The sequence below is a fragment of the Acanthopagrus latus genome, chromosome 18 (genome assembly GCF_904848185.1).
Source record: "Acanthopagrus latus isolate v.2019 chromosome 18, fAcaLat1.1, whole genome shotgun sequence".
NCBI classification, from domain to species: domain Eukaryota; kingdom Metazoa; phylum Chordata; class Actinopteri; order Spariformes; family Sparidae; genus Acanthopagrus; species Acanthopagrus latus.
Window position 1 is genome coordinate 19,480,646 of NC_051056.1, and position 19,901 is coordinate 19,500,546.

Consider the following 19,901-nt stretch of genomic DNA (forward strand, 5'->3'; position numbering starts at 1 on the left):
CAGGCAAATGCGTAAACGGCGGTTTCAGCGAAGATAGCACACGTGTCATCAGACATGCTGTCAGAAAATGTGAGCGCTGTGATAAGAAGGAAATGCTTCAGTCTGCTTATGGCGCCTGCGTTTGTTTCATAACAATCCATCTTTTGGATGTATAAGAAAAGAAAAAAACAGTTAAACTTTTAACTTTAGAGCCCTCAGACATCTTCACGTATGTAGAAATATCAATACCACACAATTCTGTTTGCTTTTATTTGTTTTTTAAAAGAAACTTTAATTTTTTTAAATTTTCCTTCAGTTTTTTTTATATAGGTTCCTGTGCATGTAAAAGATCATGAGAGTCAAAAAAGTCCACATCGGCAGAAGCTTCTCTCTCCCGCTCCCTGAAACGCCTCATCAGTATTTGACTTTAAATCTTTGTGACATCATAATTCGTCTCTATATCCCACATTTACATATGTTATGCCTTGTAGCTAGTTTGGCAAATTATAATCTATTTAGCACAGCTGCACTGTAGTTGTTGGCATTGCCGGGTCAGGCATATGTGAGCTGACCAATCAGAGGAGGCTGTGTATTCAGGAAGTGGGGCCTTAAAGAGACAAGAGCTGAAACAGACCGTTTCAGACAGCGGGGGAATAAAGAGCTGCAGCACTGGACTGTCTGAGAAAAACTGATGTGTCTTTTGCACTTTAAAGCATATTGACACAATCTAGCAGTATCCCAAAATAATAATAAAATCTTTGTTTGGAAAAATATGTTGATGAAGACAGCCTTAATTGAAAACCTCAGAGCTCTTATTGTGTGTGAACATAACTGAGGCAAAATTCACATGCACTGCTGACAGTTCCAGTTAAACGAATAAATACATCATCACTGGAAAAAACACCCACATATTTATACACTCCAGAAACTTGTCTGTGTCATATTAGTTTTGGCAAATGTCGCCTAACTGTCTGCAGGACAGACTGAGGTTGAAATGAGGTCTTAAATGTTGGCAACACTTGTAAGATTTGGCTCACTTTAAATACACTGACCTCCAACAAGACGCTGCTGTTGCACGGCTGGACACAGGATTTTGAAAACGTCTGAATCAGCCAGAAAAACAGCTTGTATCCTGTAACTTTAGAGCTTGAAGCCGCACTGAAGCCATCTCAAGTTTGCATGATCATATTCTGGTTTTGCTTTAAAACCTCCCTCTGGTTAGATTTGGTTCAGCATCAGGATACAGTGACTGTAAGTGGTCTTGCCTCAGCAACCATTGTGACTCTGTACTCATGCTAAGGCAACACATGTTTGGGAAACTGTGGGTCTCACTTCGCTCCCTTTCAAACAGAGTTGTAAATGCTGTTTGTAGTGGTGGTGGGGGGATGTAAAGGGCTTCTGGGTAAAACTGATGGTTGTAGAGCGACAGCGTTAGATGTGGCTCTTGTTTGATATCCGTTTAATGGTGTAGTTTTCTACTCATTTGGGAGCCTAAATGAAGGAAAAGTGATTAAGATAACAAGAACTAAAGCAGCTGCTGTCACTGAAGTTAGTAAATCTTTATGTTTCTACCAGCTAAGCTGTAATTTTCTGTATGTGCTTTGTCCCAGTTAATTCAAACTATTGCTGCTCATAGGGAATACAGGAATATCAGATTCATTTGCTAGTATAAGCAGCGCCATATCCGCCCACATTTTTCTTTCCCACCCATCTGCGTTACCCTCCATATCCTGTACACTGGCCGTCACATGAACACTTTAGGGTACCAGACCCCCTAACCTGCCCCGTGAGAAATGGAGGACACTTACACACACACCTCCAGTTCCTCCACTCTCACACACCCAAGGCCCCCTGAAAGAAAGAAAGAAAGAAAGAAAGAAAGAAAGAAAGAAAGAAAGAAAGAAAGAAAGAAAGAAAGAAAGAAAGAAACAGCTGCATATAATTAGCCCTTACTGATTTTAAATTCAACTTGCTCCCTAAATACCATAATTAACTGGACAAGGAAGGAAAAGAGAGACAGAGTGGCATCAATATGGGTGATAATTTATATGACCTATGCAGTTTGGGCATGTGTATGTAGAGGTATGTTAATTTAGCACTTAAACATAATAATGATAATCGTAGACTAGGAATATTCTTATCTTGTCAAAGCAACGGAGGGTTTTCTTTTGTTTTCCCTCGCTGCACTGTATCACCAACTCCAGCAAGTTTTTGTTGGACTGACGACAGCACAAACTCCAGAGGGAGAGTTTAAACAGAATCTGATGGACACCATAACTTCCTGCTGAAAATCTGTAATTTTCCTGACACAGTAAAGTTGGAGAAGAGATTCTAATATCTTTCAGATGAAGGGGTGGAAGAAGCAAATCCTATAATTGAGTGAGGGTAGTATTACTGTACCACAGTGTAAAAGTAGTTCATTACAAGCCAGTCTTGCATTCAAAACCTCCTAATTGCACAGTATGTAACTTCTACCACTAGGGGTCTCTGGATCTAAAAAGAACAAAGACACAGGTAGTGTGGGATAATCAAGAGTTACTCAGGGAGAGACAATCACAATGAGGTCATTTTTAAAGATGCACTATGTTGTTTTTGGAAAGAAATCATTGATTTCATCGAATATTCATTGATAAATAAACAAAACATAATTTCATACTGTTTCACTTTATATTTGCTGTTTCTAGCTGCAAACATTGTTGTGGAGGCCTTGTTTTCCTCTGACGATGGTTACTATTTATTCAGTTATGGAAATTATTAATATTTCTGAGTTTTTATCATTACTTCATCAAAATCATTACCTTTCAAGTTTCTGAATTTCTTTTCAAAACTACACAATGATTTATGAATTTATTTATGTGATATTTCATGATGTTTGCCAGCTTTCTTCCTCACTTTCGCCAGGAGGTTATATTAACTGGCGACCAAACATAATCCTCCTTAACTCTGAACAAAACTGTTGGAAACATACGTTACAAGTACGTACTCAAGTCAACAAAGCATTAAAAAAAAGCCTTGTCATTTTTGGACATTTTAAAGTAGCATTATATAGAAATTGGTCTTTTATGTCATTCGGTGCCCCCCACAGTTTCTGAGTGTCCACGCCACTGTCGTAAATGCAACTACAAGGCGCTAATGACAAACAGGACTCATCGCATCATAACAATGTTATGTGTTGAAAGAAAACAGAAAACTGAAGAAAACATGTATGCAACACTGTGATCCAACCCTCTCTCACTGAAGTGCAGAAACAAGTAATAGAGACAGCATTCACACTGTTACAAGACGCTGGACCATCAACATGATTTTGAAGGTGTTCATTTATGTAAAAAAATTACATAATGTTGCTCTGAGATAGAAACTTTCACAAGAAAGTCCATTCTCCAAAACTTCAAACTCCTCTTCCTTTCTGAGCGTAATGTGATACAACTCTCAGGAAACTGCCAGGTCTGGACTAGGAGGTCCTTGTAGGCAGGCATTTTTCTAGAACAAAAAATATCTTAAAAATAAAACATCCCTAGTTTTGTTTTATTGAGGGATTCACACTCAAAAGCTCTGCTAATCTTCCTCATTAGGACTGTGCAGGTACAGATTTATTAGAATTGATTAACAGGTTTTGATTTTGTAGGTTTTGTTTATGAATATTAATCTGAAAGGTAACTAGTGACAACAATCATACCATATTAAATGTAGTTGAGTAAAAATAACATTGTCTCCCTCTAACATGTAGTCCTTAAAGTAGCATAAAATGGAAATACTCAAGTAAAGTAGCAACACCAAATGCCATACTTAGTTACTTTACAGCACTGTAGTAACAACTTCTATGTTATGCATTTAAAAGTGACATCTTTCTTTACAACTCAAGGCTGATCTCCTTTTAAAAAGTTTGGTATTATAACTGAAAAAGTAACATTTCCTCCAGGAGTGGCTGCGCTCTCTGACTGAAGATGAGATGCAGCTGCCTGTCAGCTCAGTGTGAGTGGGTGGGAGGAAAAGAAGGAGGGAACAAGGGGGGAGGCCAGATGGACGGGCAGCCGTACAGGATGCTGTATCGCAGCACAACTTAATGCTCCTCATTAAGGCTATGACTCAAATAAGCGTATAAGTACAGCAGCATTTAAAAAGCAATGACCGACAGAAGGGCACAAGACTGATAGATTTACAAAGAAACAACAGCTCACAAGTATGAGTGATGAATAATGACTCAGCCAATAAGTAAGAGTGAGTCAGAGAGAACTATATTTAAATATGAAAAAACAAGATACACTCACCAATAAGCGTAAGAATTGTCATGTGATGAGATGTCCGAGTCTTGATCCAGATCTAAACAGTACTAGTTCTCAGAGCACGTTTGCTGAACAGCTGTGCTTCCAGCTCACGGAGGATAAATCACCAAGAGGACAGAATGGAATCAGTGTGTTTCAAAAATTTCTGCTGAGCTCAAACTGTTACATGTGAGCCAAATCGGACTCCTAGCATGTATTCTGCATGGTCATAATGTGAAGCACATTTTCTCAGAGCGGCTGGCATGTGGAGAGCCCAGAGAGCCAGGAAACAGCTGATGACAAAGGATTAGGTCTGGGCCAGGGGAGTGGAGCCGACTGGGCCGCGCTGCATCAGGGCCGGGGAGAGGAGCTCTGCTGCGGTGCATACCAGCAGCCTGACGCATGGGGAGAAAAATCCCCACTGCTCAGGAGACAAATCACTGTGTTTTACAAAATCCATGCTGTTAAGATTTGTCAGAGTACTGCTTTAAAGTTAGTGCTGTGAAGTGTTCTGCAAGAGGCACCCAGCTGAACTATGATATGAATGTAATACCGTCTAATACCGTTGATGGTAAAAGTATGACATGCATGCAAGTTTCCAAAGGCTCATCTGCAACAACAATACGAGACAATGCCTGGACTGAAATATCCACAGACTTCAAAGGGAAACTCCAAACTGTAGAATAGGAGAGCTGCACACACTCTACACATGCCAATGCTGTTTACAGCTAATTCAGATGCCCCCATATCAAAAAGGTCATCTGCACACACGGAAGACGGATGAGCAGTTAACCGACCAAACAACTAAACAGTGCAGCAAGCGGTACATAGCAGGGAAGTGCTTTCAGGTGCAGAACATATGGCGGGATTAGAGCACCGAGACATGCATGCCACATGTGTCTCGGCCATGAAACAGCTCACATTGCTATAATGTTACTCATTCCAGGTACTAAAACCTTCTGCCGTGATGAATGCGAAGAGATGATTCGAGAGATTGTTTACGTCTGCTCTGCCCTGCGTTCCTCAGACCGGACTGAATCACAGCTTTACGAGAGATGTACATTTAAAGAAGGGTGACCGAGGCATGAAGCTATGAAGAACAGCCGGTATGTGAAGATCCATGCACAGTTACAACGGAGGATGCTGATGACAGTGACTGATACCAGGTCTGACATCACTGCACAGCTTGTCAGTGAGCTGCTCCATGTAGCTATGCAGAGAAGATTGATTCTATTAGGACCACTCACAGGGGGAGGAAAGAGACTGATGGTTGAACGGCGAGGACCGTCGGTTGACTCAGGGTGACTGAAGAGGGCTGTATATACAAACCGTTTAGCAGTGAAGCACAAAGTGGAGGGCACGCAAACAGCTTGTACTATTGAGCCCAATGTGTTTGTGAGAGAGACCCTGGGATACCTTGTCTGACGTATTCTCTTCCAGAGAAGACAAACATTGTTTTGTAAAGAGTGAAAAGGTGTCTATGTACAGAGATGCAGGCCATCACCATGTTGATGTTTGAACAGGTTGCTCGCACTCTTTCACATTGTAATTCCTGTTGTTTACACATGCAAGTATGCAGGCTACAAATACCACCAACACAGACACATTCATATGCACACACACACACAAACACACACACACTAGCAACAACATTAAACCACATATTGTTAAAAAGAGTACATTTTTCTGTATTAAAATCATCTTAAATGGTCAGTTTAAATAAAGTTATATGAACCAACAGTCCAGTGTTGTAAGGATGAGCTGCATCCTCTCTGTGACAGACAGCTGTGAAATGAATCTGTCACAGTGAGCTTCTTGTCCAGGCTAAGTGAATATTCACCACTTTGTCCAGCACATCAGCCAACAGCTGCCAAGCAGCCATGACTAAAAGTAAAATCCCTGACAGTGACAGTGAAGTAAGACCGCTTACCTTCAGAGCGATCCTCGAAGCATTGACAAGTCTTCCCTCTCTGTCCGAGCGATCGGCCTCCTCCTTCTGAAATCAGAGATTTCCAGCTCTCTACAGGGACCGCTCCTTCAGATGTATAGATCCCTCAGATGTTCAGAGTCTGAGGTTAATCTCTGCCGTCCCGGGAGTCCGCTGGAGGAGGTACTGCTCTGAGCCTGGCTGTTTGTTTAGTCAAATCACAGCACCACGGGGGTCTCCTCTCCTCTCTCACACTCCGAAAAAAAAAGCCTGCCTACCGCTCCCAAAGAGCGCTGTAAGTTTAAAAAGAAGTGTTCCCAATGGACACATGCGCACACACTCTCACACACACACACACCACTTCACTGACAGATTCACACAGAGGAGGGAGTCAGTGGCCCGGCCCTGCTGAGGCTGGAGTAAGAGTGAGTCGGAGAGGGAGAGGAGGGAGGGTTCTGTGAGGGGGAGTTGAGCAGAAAGCAATAGAGGGAAGTTTGAAAAAGAAAAGGCAGTGAAGAGAGAGAGAGAGAGAGAGAGAAAAGAAAGAGGTAGAAAACTTACAGATCGAGTTCTGCTTGTTGTTGTTCAGTAGCAGCTGAGAGTCTCCCGAGCTGGAGTGATTTGTTTATGAATGGAGTGGCGAGCAACTGGAGGTGAACTGAGACAGTCTCTATTGGCAACAGCAATCTGGACCGCATCTAACCCCTCCATAAAACAACAAACACAATAAGAAGGAAGAGAAAGAGTGAGCGAGGGAGAGAGAGAGTGAGAGTGAGAGTGAGAGGTCCAAGCAGGACAAAAAAAAAAGGTTTTGGCAGTGCTCGTGGTGCCCTGCTTTGGAAACAAACATAGAAGTCTCAGTTTCTCAGGAAAATAACCTCACTTACATAATCACACTGCTAGAATCAGGTGTAAAAGAGGTTAAACACATAGTTTTTTAAGCCTAAGTGAACCCATTCCTCTTAATGTGTTAAATCTCTTTTTATGTCTGTTTTTATTTCCTTTCTTTTTCCATTCATCCCACATTAAATAACTCAACACCTCCCTCTGTTCTCCCCCCCACCTCTCTAATCCTTTCAGTCCTTCTCTCTTTCAAACACATGCACACACCATGCAAATACTTCTGTTTTCTGTACTGGCTCTCTCCCTTATTTCTTACTTTCCCAGGATATGAGAGGATGGCTTGAAATTCATAACGCAACCCTGCAGCTGACAAGGGCCTTTTCTCTTGAACAAGGGCTCGGGGCAGACAGAGGGGAGGAGGGAACAGGGGCTAAATTGGACGGCAACCATGTTCTCCTCTAATTGTGAGGGTAAATCTAAAAGCCCTGCAAGCAGTAATTAGAGAGGCTGTGAGCCCTGGTTGTTAGATAGGAGGGGAGCAACACCAAAACAGGACTGTCCCACCTTAACATCTATTTCGTTCTTTCTATGTCATTAACACCTTCTTGCAAAAATACTGCTGTATATCCACACACTTAACTCCATGAATCCCCTCATGCATGCTTAAGTGCTTGCAAGGTCAATTTAAATGCTTACAAGAGAAAGAAGTTAATAATGCAACATTTATACACATTATGAAATACTTCTTCACACACTCAATCCTTTATCAGCAAGACACACACATCCTGCAGCAAACAGCTCCAACAGGACACAGTGGGTGTAAATAACTGTTTAAAGGCATAACTTGAGCATGTTGTTATAGTTGAGTTGTGTCTATTGCTTTATATTTGGCAGCCGTCCTTGTTTATTCCTAGAGGCGAACCACTTACCAATATAACAATACAGTGCTTATTCAGAGCAGCTAAAGAGTGGCTTCTCTCACTGCTGATCTGGATTGTTGCCATAGCTAGCCCTTGTGTTTGTGTTGTACTGGATTTCAGATAAAGCGCGAAGTTATCTCTCTGCGTCTGACAGGCAGGGGGCCCCTGGAGGCCCCTGGGAGGGTGGAGGGAGCTAGGAGCAGGAAACTCTGGAGGCCTGGACCTGGAGCTGAACCCAACACACCTCTGATAGATGAAGATGGATGAAGCCATGAAACGACTAATGTGAAGTCATATCAATCATAAAGTGAAGCAATAAAGGATGTAAGAGTTGTACGGCTCCGCAAGACTTGAACCTGAAACACTGGGACTACAATCATCGTCATCATCATCATCATCATCATCATCATCATCATCATCATCATCATCATCATCATCATAATCGTTGTCATCATCATCATACTTTAAGAAGCAAGATCTCAGGTAAAAACAAACAATGTAATTCAAGCAGCAGCACAGGAAAGTAAAAGTCTCAGTTTGGAGTGACAACAATCACTCGATTAAATGACTATTCAATCAAATCAAATTGCTCCGCAACAATATTGATGATCAAGTCATCATAATTTTTTCAAGTAAAAATAACAAACATCTCTTCATTGTTCTCCAGTGTGAACAAAGTAAACTGGATTTTTGTAATTTAAGATTATTTTTATTGTCAATTAATCTGTCTGTTATTTTCTCCTCTAATTGTTTAGTTGTTTGGTCTTTCAAATATCTGAAAATGGGGACAAATGTTGTAACAGAGGAGTAAAGAAAAAGAAACAGTCTTCACATTAAAGAAGCAGGAATCACAAAATGAAAGCTTTATCATACATGTGGGCACTTTCCACAATTCTGTAGATTTTACTGATAAAACAGTTAATCAGAGAAAATAACTGATAAATTCATTGACAATGACAATAATTATAAATTGCAGCTCTAATTTGACTACATACATCGTAGTGAGATGTTAAAAAATTAGAGAACAAGAGGCAACAGTGATGTGTATGAGTAAGACACTGACCATATAATTACCACGTCACAGTTCAAGTCCGGTCAGGGACCTTGGTTGCATCGTCTCATTCCTCTTTCCGCCCTCATTTCCTGTCAGCTCTCTGCTGCAGACTGTCTAATAAAGGCATATCCAGAAAACAACAGATATTAGAGAAAAAGTAAGTGGGGAACAGCCAACAAAAGGATGGCATGTTAAATCTACAAGATCCACTTCAATCACCTCCTCTGTCTGGTTTGAGAAATGTAATAATAACAAGAAAAAGCAAGTTTTATTTTTTATCCATGAAGAACATTAACCTGATTCAGTCGTAAAAGTCAGGGCCACTTGCCTTGTCATTAATCAGGGCATTCTGAAGTATGCATTGTTTGGTCAGATTACTTTTAAAATGTAGTCAGTTACTGAATATGAATTACATGGTAACCTTTGTTATCATTAAAGTAATCCACTGTATCACAAAAAAGGAATCTAGTGTAAATACTGTTTGATTGGTGGTGATAGCTGTTCTTGTGTTTCAAATGTCTGAAGGCGATGTGATGGTGATATTGGCAGGAGTTGAGCGCTGTTCTGGACTTTCCATGTTTACTGAATACTGGTTATATTTTCTCCCACCAGGTCCACCACAAAGTAAAGTCACTGTCTAAGAAACCCTATTTGTCAGATGGATTTTCATGACTTAACGGAGCTTTGTTTACCATCAATATAAGTTTCACAATTTTAAAATTGTCATATTGAAAGATCAGATGTGTAAACAAGTAATCCTGGACGATAAGTAAGTCTACTGTGATGCTCAATGATACTGATGCATATGGTACAGCAAAAACAATATAAAACCCGGGGCTGCCACTTACAATAACTGATCCGTAGATTAAATCTTTAGTCTATTAAATGACAAGAAAAATCAGAAAAAATGATCATCACAGTTGTGAAATCTTTAAGTTTGTTGTTCAACCAACAGTCTAAAAACCAAAAAAATCTGGCACCAGCAAATGTTTGAGAATTGTGATGAAAAAATATGTTAACAATTCATCTGTCACCAAAATACATTAGTTGGCAATACATTTTCTTTTGATGGACTTATCCCTTAAATCACAGCTCTAATAAACCCTTCTCAACGGACTGTCATGATGAGGCAGAATCTGACAGATAGGCTGCAGGGGTTGGGCACTTGATGAGTACTGTTTGCTGGCTTTATGTGGATTGTAATAGGTCTTAGAGGAAGCATGAATGTTGAAGATGATAGCTGTGGGTGTGTCTGGGCACCTACAGCAGCTCTCTTTCTAACACATGTGAGCTTTTAGAATCGGTGAAACCAGTCGCTTATTAGTTCCCCTTTGCTGAACCTGAACACCAAGAAGACTACAAGGAGAGCTGTGGGAACACTGTTTATGCTGCACTGTTTATACTAAATCTCCATACATGCATTTTTTTTATTATTTTTTTTAGGGGAACCCCTCATTTAGGTAAATATTAAAGTTTATACAGCCTGAGGTTGTATCTTTGGCACACTCCAGTGGGCTTTATAAATTAACACATGATCTAAGGTATACTTTAAGCGCTAAAACCAAGCTTCATTTATTTTTAGTCAAGTTGTTTTTACTCTGACAGCAATGACCTAATGTATTTCAACCCTTTTTGTGATATGTGTTGGTTGTTTATGTTGCACTTTCCTTGATGTTACAGCTCATAATGAGTTTTCTGACCAAGATACTCACATAAATCTTTAATGAATGTTTGATAGATGTAGGATGTAGAAGAACCATAACAGTTAGAATACAGAGTATGATTTACAGCATGATATTCGGAGGACTTCAACTGAGTGAAGGAAAAGGTATTAAGCCAAGAACAGGTTCCAATGGAAACAACAGGTTTGTTTCTCAGAAGGACTCCAAACCTTGTTAATAACCTGCCAGTTATCAGGTTATTGCTGCCCTCATGTGGTTGCTTTAAGCATGAATGTAGAGGACAATAACCCTACACGTCTTAACCATTATGTTAAACTTGATTATCAAAGGCCAATTTCTGGTTTTGCAAAACAGATGTAACACACTATGCTACGCTATACTACAGAAAGTTCAGATGGTGTTTCACAAATAACACATTTATGAGCTCATTGCTGTCTGTTTTTTACTTGTGTTTCCCCAAGATTTTTCATCTCATTGTCATACCATTAAAAATAACATCCTTAAAATCCTGTCAAATATGTCTTCCCGCATTTTGAACAATTACACAAGTTTTCGTTTCATTTCGTTTTCTTTCCGCTTATCCGTGAGGGTCGCGGGATGTTGCCGTTGCCCCCTAAGGGGGCTGCGGGGCTTACTGGGGCCAAATCCAGTTTCACACAATGGGCATAGGCCAGGGTACAACCTGGATGAGTTGCCAGCTCATCGCAGGACCAATTACACAAGTGACTACAAAAAAGACAATATCTTACTGAAATCCCTGGAGATTTAAAGAGGAAGTTGGCTTTGTTGCCCTTTGTTTTAAATAAACAGTCAATGTGAAACATAACTACTCACTGATGAAACATATCCGATTACCTTTACTCAAGTACTGTAACTAAGTATAACTATGAGGTTCTTGGATGTACCTTTTCCGTGCAATGCCAACCCTTTTTTTAATAGTTGTATTGTTCTACAGGGAAATATTGTGCTTTTTAAAAGACTACAGAAATGTCTGGGCCCACTTGTGGCTCCCTCACTGATGCTAGTTAGGGCCACCACTTGGCATGTAATGTTACCCCACAGTTCCCTTCTTCAGCCTGCCTGGGAACAACTTTCTGAACTTACTATTTGGGCATACAGCTCTTGCAAGCTCCTTCATTTTCCTCTCCTTTCTTTATCGGCATCCTGATTTATTTGCAAACATAACTAGCATATTGAGGAAAGTCACTCCAAAGTTAGCTAGTATTTATTTTGGATCAATAAATTTCTCGTGTCGTGTGGAAATCGGCAATGAAATCTCAATGATTTGACATGTGTAAGAAAAAAAAATCATAACATTTTCAGAATAGAGGCTTTTTATTTTTACTGTTACATTTTATCAAAGTGACAATAAGTTAAATGTTTGTTTTTTATTGTTTTAATGATAATTGGTGTCTATTTTGCTTCAAAAAATAAAATCTGGGTCTCCCCCCCCCAGCACCTTGGCCCCAGACAGTTTTACCTAATTTCCTTTAAGACCATCCCTGCCAACTGCTCCAGTTAGCCTGCTTCTTGAAGGTTCAACATTTCACATTTTCTTCATTTCATTTAAAATATTTTTTGCTTACAAAATGTGTTATTTTAAAACTACCCACTTGTATATAAATGTCTAAACTCAATATAGCTGCAACACTGAAATAGTTATCCTTCAGTTATAATAATAATGTAAGTTAGGTTACATCAGTGATGTAGTGTGTTGAAGAGATATATTTAGCCGACCTACGTTAGCATGCTAACCAGCTAGCAACGGCCCTTCCTGTTTCCGAGCTCCAGGGCTAGCGGCGTGAGAACCAACACTCCCCCAGTATCGGGACCGCTAGCTGCATTGCTAGCTGCTAATAAGCTAAGGGCAGCTACAGCTAGCAGCAGTTAGCGGTTACTATTTGTTAAGAGTTTGAATTTGTTGGTTGTTGTTGGTTTTTGTTTTGTTTTGTTTTTTAATATCCAAAAGTAAATAGACGACAAGTAAAGGCACTTATTGTTTTTCAGGTTTTACCTGGCTGTGTAGAAAAAAAGTCTATTCTATGCTTTCACTTTTCATTCTGCTGATAGGAGGTGCACTTTAGCTTTATTTTAATTAACTCCTGCTCATGTTTTTGATTTACAGTCTCTGTGCTGGAGATCACATGAGCCTGCACACACACACACACGCACCGGCGTGCACGCTCACACTTCACGCACGTATTACATGATGGCCTCCATCACAGTTGTCCCCAACAGGGCAGACTGGGTGAATCAGGGTCAATGCCCTCACGTCGCCAAGACGAGCAGGCAGGTGGGTCTCAGGTAAAGCGTGACGTCACGATGGTACTTTTGAACTCCTTGGCAGTAAATCTATAAAGGTGTGTTAGTCTTACTGCTCAGGTAGCCGGGCCAGTAATAAGCCTGAACCTTAGACTGGAGTGACAACAGAGCGCCGGAGCCCGCTGGGAGTACTCACGGAGGCCTAACATGCGCCAGGCAGTCTGATCCACCGAGGTCTACCTGAGAGTCAGCCCACCTGTCGGACGAGGACGCCGGTATGTACAACTCACAGTCGGCCAGACACCCGGCTCAGACCCTGTCACTGAACACTCAGTACCTCCCGCCTCCGTATGACTTCACCGGTTATCATCACGTCCCGGGAGTCGGTGACCCGTCGCCGAGTCCCTGGAACCCGGTGTACGCTCCCCGGGACGAGTATCCGTACAGCTTCCCGGGGTCGAGCCCCAGCGCCGGCCAGCTCAGCTTCTCCTCCGCGGAGCTGAGCGGCACGCCCACTGCCTCCGGAGGAGGGTCGTTCACCCCCTACAACTTCATCACTGGACAGGACCCCTTCAGCTCCAGGAGGCCACATGAATCCAGCAGACCGTCCATCACAGGTGGGACTTCATATAATCTGTGTGATGTAATTAAACACTCTATTGGTCTATAAGAAATGAACCATGTTTGTAATGTAAGAGTTTTACATTTAAACATTTTTTTAGCCTCAGAAAACTCCTTTGATTTTAATAAAACTCTTATCTGAAGTTGTTCCAGCTCATATTCTGATCTGTCTGCAGGCTGATCACATATAAGACCTTTTTTTAATGTCAGGGAATGAAGCTAACATGAATGGTGCCATCTAGATAACACTAACCCTGTGATTAAGGATGCTAAAACTAACATTATTTATTATTTGAGGGCGTAGAAATCACACTTGTGGTCAAACACATATTCATAGACGGGAACTGTTTCAACATGTACACAGAGTAAAGTCAGACTGACTGCGCACACACATTCATCAAGCTTTTTGCCTCACCCTTCCGGCACAGCGTTGTGAGATGTCAGTGCAAAGCTAACAGTGGAGGCCGCGCAGTCTGCAGAAGTGTGGCTCCCCCACCCTCTCTGTCCACTGGGCGGTTTGACAAACTGGGGAGATAACACTGCCCTGCAGGAAGTCTGTGAACTGAATCTCCTCTAAAAACGTTAAAAGTTAAGACCTCACTTGTGTGTGTGTGTTGGTGTTGGTGTGCCTCGATCGATACTGTCACACAGTCAAGATTTCTGATCAATAACTGACTCACCTTTTTTCCCCGAGAGCTTATGTGTGCGTGTGGTGAACATGTGTGTCAATGAATAGCTGCCTGTGTAAACACCTATGTAAACACCACTCACAGTGATAAGGGGGGGGACCACTGATGCAATGCAGTTTGGAGTCTTTACATTGGTAATAATTAGCGTGATTAATCGAGTTGATGAGGCTTTAAGTGGCGCCTGAACTTGAAGGTGGCACCAAATTAGCCGTCTGTTTGGCCACAACTCACAGAGCACGTGACACACTGACGTTACAGTCATTCTTGTCATTTACTGGTAGGAAAACACACCGGTCAGTGGCTCAAACATGTGCCTTTTGTATGACTGAGTCTGGGCTTTTCTGTGCGATTCAGGAGGAAAGACTCGCACGAAGGACAAGTACAGGGTGGTGTACACTGATCAACAGCGCCTGGAGCTTGAGAGGGAGTTCCAGCATAACCGCTACATCACCATGAGGAGGAAGACTGAGCTGTCGGTGGAACTGGGCCTCTCTGAAAGACAGGTGGGAGGACTGCAGAGCAAGTTAAATTTGGGGGTAGAGAGGGAACGGGGTGGGGAAATCAGAGGAAGCAGAGGAAGGGTTACGATGCAGGAGAGCAGGTGACAGTCACAGGGAGATGACTGAAAGGGGCAGGAGCGAATGTGAAGGAAGAATCAACCACAAACTCAACAGCGGCTTCGGTGTTTAATCATGATGCGTTCAGTTGCAGTCGTAAGTGCTGTACGCCCACGCTTTGGCAGCAATCCAAGCCCAATACACAGTAACAGTGTGTACAATCATGAAAATAAGGTATTCTACACGGCCAGGGTGGTGTTCCTGTGAAGTCAGGCCATTATGGTCAACCCGCAAACTCCATCTGCAGAGACAGACAATGAGATGCAGCTGAAAGCTCCAGTAAAAGCCAGTAAATGGAAGTTAGATTTAGTTTAATCAGGTATGTAGTTCTTGATGAACAGCAGCCACTGTGGCCATGAATTGCAATATCAGTGGATGCACCATAAACTACAGTTCATGCCAAACCAAGAACAGGCTCATTCGTGCCTCTTTTACAAATAAAGACAGACACGTCAATCTCAGATGACTTAACTGTAACAGCACACAGACATCTGTGCGCCCTTCACACTGGCAGAGACAGCGAGCATGACTCCGCAAAAAGGCAGCTCAGATTCAAGAGTACAGAACAACAACAGATATGGCGACAGTGGAGGAGGTTGTGATAATGTATCTGTGTTGAAAGAGTCAAAGCACAGGCGGAGTTGTGGTCTGCGAGGCCCTTAAAAACATCCCGAAATGAGACAGAGAATTATTTTCAATCTACCAACGAGAGATACTGGCAACGCTCTCTGATCACAGCAAAACACAACTCTGCAGCCGGCCCATGTTTGGAGAAGTGACCGTGACCACTGAGCAGAGCAGAGCAGGAGTTTAGAGTTATTCAGACTGAAAATCTGTAGAAACAGAAAACCCCTCTGACTGACTGCTGCTATTGATAAAGCACCAAGCATCAACTGTTAAAATTAGTTAATACTCTGAGTAGCGTTTGAAAAGAATACTTTTACGTAAGTATTATTGAATACCAGTAGTTTTACTTGTAACTGAATATTATTTCAGTCATGAACTGTGCTTGTACTTGAGTACAGATTTTCAGCACTCTTTCCACACTGAAAATACGGATGGAAATTAACACAGAGTAAAAACAGAGGGCTCTGTCCAGATCCATATCTGACATTCAGCATAAACCAAGTGTGTGCTATATCAGTTATGAAGTCAACTTTTCATTTGTAAGATATTTCTTACTTCGAAAGTCACATAGGACTGGCTCCAGAAAGCAATAATAAATAGTTTAGTGGAACTACCAGAAGTGTTTGCCTTTTTCAGGAATGAAAACAAAGGAGGACGTATTAGGGCAGAAACATATTTAGAAACGGGGGAGTTTGTAGCTTTTGTTTTGTCTGTCTGTCAGAAAAACCCACCAATCTACTTCGGTTGACACCTTTTATTTCCTCTTCTGTTTACATGAGTCGAAGAAGTGTCACAACCGAAATGTGACAATCAGGAAGGTCTTTGGTTCTATTCAATTTAAGTTACATTTTATCAGATTAATCACACAATAAATTAAGTTATTATTCGAATACAGGAATCCAGTATTGGTGCACGTAGTTGCTTGGTGCTTTGCTTTTCATATCATCATGTTTACATCCACACGCACAGAAAGTTCTCCAGCAATCCCATTTGGAGAAAGCAGCATTAGAAGAAAAAGCAGAAACGTCTGTAAACCACAATGTTATGTGGCCAAACAAAACATCTCTCATAAGTGTTAATGGTGAAAGCCTCCCACTTGCTCTCATAATGTTTATAATTGGTATCATATTTTTCACCGCCTACTCATTCTGCATGTTGAACCCACAGTTGAGTGCAATAAATTCATTCTGGGAAGAGAAGGAAATTGCTAAACTAAAGCAGAAGTAGGCGAGGCATGGCGAGACAAAGTGAACACAAAAAAGCCATATCACAAGTTCGTCTTCCGCTGCTTATAACAAACTCGATGATATACAACAAAAAAAAAAAAACATGAAACATTCAGTTACCTAAAACATAATCTTTGAATCTGTTATCTGATGTTTCTGTCTGGTTCAGGTGAAGATCTGGTTTCAGAACAGACGTGCCAAAGAGAGGAAGATAAACAGGAAGAAGCTGCAGCATTCCCAGCAGGCCTCCACAACGACGCCCACCCCACCTGTGCTGGGTGGACCCGCCGACCCTCCAGTCACCACCAGCCCCAGCAGCAACATCTTATCTGACACGATATCAGAGGAATACTAGCTGGATTTCATGCAGAAGACTGATACAGCATGAAACATGTACATAGTGTTTTTTTTCTTTGTGTTTTTTTATAAGTTTACCACAGATCGAATGAAGATGATTCAACATGATGTTATTATGCTGCACCTCCTGCCTTTTCACAATGACAAGCACGTCACGTCTGATGCACTGATCATCTCACAGGAACTTAATGTGGTTATAACAGTAACAGCACAAAGATACTGATTAAGGATGACGAGTCACTTGTCAGGAATTGTTGGTTGAAGCCAAAACCCTTTTCACAAGTTCTACATTCTTTACCACAAAAAGATGTTGAAATGTGTCTGAGCTGTGTTTGAGAATCCAGATGTCCATGTATAGTCAAGAATCTGCTACACGGTTGAGAAAATACTAAGAGCGTGTCTTCTTGTTTTCTTATTTGTTATAACTGCATGAGGAAATGCATCTTAAAGTTGCGTATAAATACAAATGAAAATGAGTAATCCCACCTCTGACGAAACAGCTAAAAACAGCTCTGCTTATTTTGGGGGAAATACAACTAATAAAATGCTAATTAGTCTGTCCATCCCATTTGAATTCAGAGGAAATAGAAACCGAGAGAACAGAGCATGTTGTGTTCGTCACCAGTGAGGAGAGGATGAAGAAGAAAAAATTACACAAGAATGGAAAGTTTAACAGCTTTTTATTGTTCACTGTGTTGAATTACTGAAACAGGATACATCACAGGAACAGATCATTTAAGTATCAGCAAATGGCTTTTATGGGTGAAACGGAGAGAATGCACAGAAATGTTAACAAAACAGGAGGTAAAAGCAATGTGTTTTAATATGCAAACATATCCGCCGGCATGTAAGTGTACGCAGTTACACAGATGAGAAGACACAAAACACTCACTAACAACAGTTTTTCCTTATTTTTGACTTAAAATGTGTTTTTATTCCCTTTTTTCAGCTATGGCATCGTGATAACAGCAAGGAACTGAGAGCAAACCTGTGGAATAAGTTGTTCAGACAGTGTTTAGCCACATCCTTAAAAACAGCTGACATATGACTCATTGTGCTGCAGTCATCGGACCAGCAAGCCCACAAATCTCAAATTAAAACAAAAGGACCCACCTCTTTAATCATTCAGGGCGTATGTACTATATGTATGAAATGTAGAACTGTACATGAAAGAGCTGTTAACAAAGTTTTGAAAAATTGTTCCTATTTGTAGGTCACAGAAGAGGAAGAAAAAGTAGTAAATGTAGCAATGTAAATTTAGCACAGCCCAGAGTCAGCCAAGGATTTCAAAATAAACCACTGAACCATCGACTTTGTGTCGCAGTGAGAAAAGTTTTCTCGTTCAGCACTAATGTTCTTTAGCAGACGTTAATGTAACTTCTGCTGCTTGTAAAACACGTTTTGTTGCACATTATATAAAAAGTACGCTCAGAGCGGAAGCTTATTGATCTGATTTGTATTTCTGTGCATTAGCACTCACCACAGTCGCCAGTTATTGGTTTTCTCTGCTTTCGCCATTTTATGAAATGCATCCACAGAAAAAATGCTACTTCATGCCCCAATAGTGTAAATGTTTATCTGCCCACAAAATTACTCAATTTATACATTAATTTAATGAAATTACAATCTCAGACTACCAAAGTTTTGTGTCATAATTGAATTATAAAATGATGTAGGCCACAATGCAGGATTTTAATGTCATAATGTTTATCTCCCAGCACTGCCGTTCTTTACATTCACACTGCTTCCCAGTGAACAACTGTACTGTACACATACTGATTATTTACTAAATAAAACTTTTCCGACAAACTCCACTCTGCACAATTGTTGATGATTGTTTAAAATATTAAATCACCTGAAGGTCAAAAACTGTCATGCCCAGGATTGAAAGATTGTCACCTAAAAACATCAGGCTGTGTTTTATAGTTGAATTCCTTTTGGCATGGCAGTGTAACATCACATGAACGTGTCACGACATCGACAAAAATCACCTGGTTTTTATGATCAAAAAATAAATGTTTGATTGTTGGTCAAACACAGCTATGGAGCGCTAAGGTCCAACAGCCTTATATCTTTTGATTTCTTTTGTCTTGAAACTTAATGTATTCAAAAGCTTCAAACAGCTGCAATAATACTGAACAATTTGGTAACCATACAATCATTTTATTAAGCAAAGTAGTGCTGTGTGGCTGATCAGGTGATGGAATGATCCTGGACCGTGTTGTATATAGAGGCCGTTTTATCACACTTGCTCCTGTGTTGTCAATTATTTGCTCAGTAAAGCAGGTCAGAAGTTCACCTGTGAAGAGGGTTCAACTTAAAAAAGGAACGTAGGCGGTTGTTTAAGGACACTATGAACCATAAACACCAATTTTATGGCTCTGTGGATCAGCTGAATCCATGGCCATCAACCTTTAACCACGAGCTATCAAACCAAACCAATCACATTATCTCTTCCTTTGATTAGACCCACAGCAAGGATACGACGAAAAACACATAGTTTGACATTTGAAAAACTTGATAATATTGATAGTTAATGGTGCTTTAACAGCAATAACAAAGCATTTAAAACAAACAAAGCACCAGACTTTTAACAAACTGTTATTATTTTATACAAATAGGTGTTTCAGAGTGATACTGAGCTGATGTCTGAGGATGAAAACACTGGCTGACTCAGTCCACGCCCTTAACCAAATGCTGTTTATAGATGCAAACTGAAAATTAACGTCTCCAAACACTATGAGCTCACTCATGTGGCAACTTACTGCAAAAACAACTTCGTTCAACTAGCTGATGCCTGCCAGTACTGAGCTATTTGTTCACGGGCTTGCTGTT

The 19,901-nt window shown here is 40.9% G+C and overlaps 2 protein-coding genes across 11 annotated transcripts in view; one reads left to right on the top strand and one right to left on the bottom strand.

The window, feature by feature from the left end:
• The window catches only part of pdgfrb (platelet-derived growth factor receptor, beta polypeptide), a 37,602-nt gene extending 25,010 nt beyond the window's left edge, over positions 1–12,592 (bottom strand). The window contains exons 1-4 of one of the 8 annotated variants that reach the window (XM_037078250.1): positions 12,409–12,592; positions 8,995–9,099; positions 6,730–6,873; positions 6,172–6,461 (exon numbers count right to left, since the gene is read on the bottom strand). The gene's annotated coding sequence lies outside the window, so the exon portion shown is untranslated. Of the gene's footprint in view, positions 1–6,171; positions 8,161–8,994; positions 9,100–12,404 lie in introns of all 8 variants that reach the window. The other 7 variants (XM_037078249.1, XM_037078248.1, XM_037078247.1 and 4 more) reach the window with 7 other exon arrangements.
• cdx1a (caudal type homeobox 1a) lies at positions 12,169–18,377 on the top strand. 3 transcript variants are annotated; one of them, XM_037078263.1, is made up of 4 exons: positions 12,169–12,203; positions 12,793–13,546; positions 14,594–14,742; positions 16,879–18,377. In XM_037078263.1, the coding sequence occupies exons 2-4, from the start codon at positions 13,207–13,209 to the stop codon at positions 17,062–17,064; spliced, it is 675 nt and encodes a 224-aa protein (XP_036934158.1). In that variant the 5' UTR covers positions 12,169–12,203; positions 12,793–13,206; the 3' UTR covers positions 17,065–18,377. The 3 variants fall into 3 exon arrangements, with proteins under 3 accessions (XP_036934158.1, XP_036934159.1, XP_036934160.1); XM_037078264.1 differs by lacking the exon at positions 12,169–12,203 and having other exon boundaries at positions 12,687–12,960; positions 13,028–13,546; XM_037078265.1 differs by lacking the exon at positions 12,169–12,203 and having other exon boundaries at positions 12,687–12,960; positions 13,037–13,546.
• The last annotated feature ends 1,524 nt before the right edge of the window (positions 18,378–19,901 follow it).

Excerpts from the sequence above, each read along its gene's own strand:
- cdx1a (XM_037078263.1), top strand. The coding sequence starts at position 13,207 with ATGTACAACTCACAGTCGGCCAGACACCCGGCTCAGACCCTGTCACTG. Across the intron at positions 13,547-14,593 it reads CAGCAGACCGTCCATCACAG|GAGGAAAGACTCGCACGAAG; the intron begins GTGGGACTTCAT and ends TGTGCGATTCAG. Across the intron at positions 14,743-16,878 it reads TGGGCCTCTCTGAAAGACAG|GTGAAGATCTGGTTTCAGAA; the intron begins GTGGGAGGACTG and ends TGTCTGGTTCAG.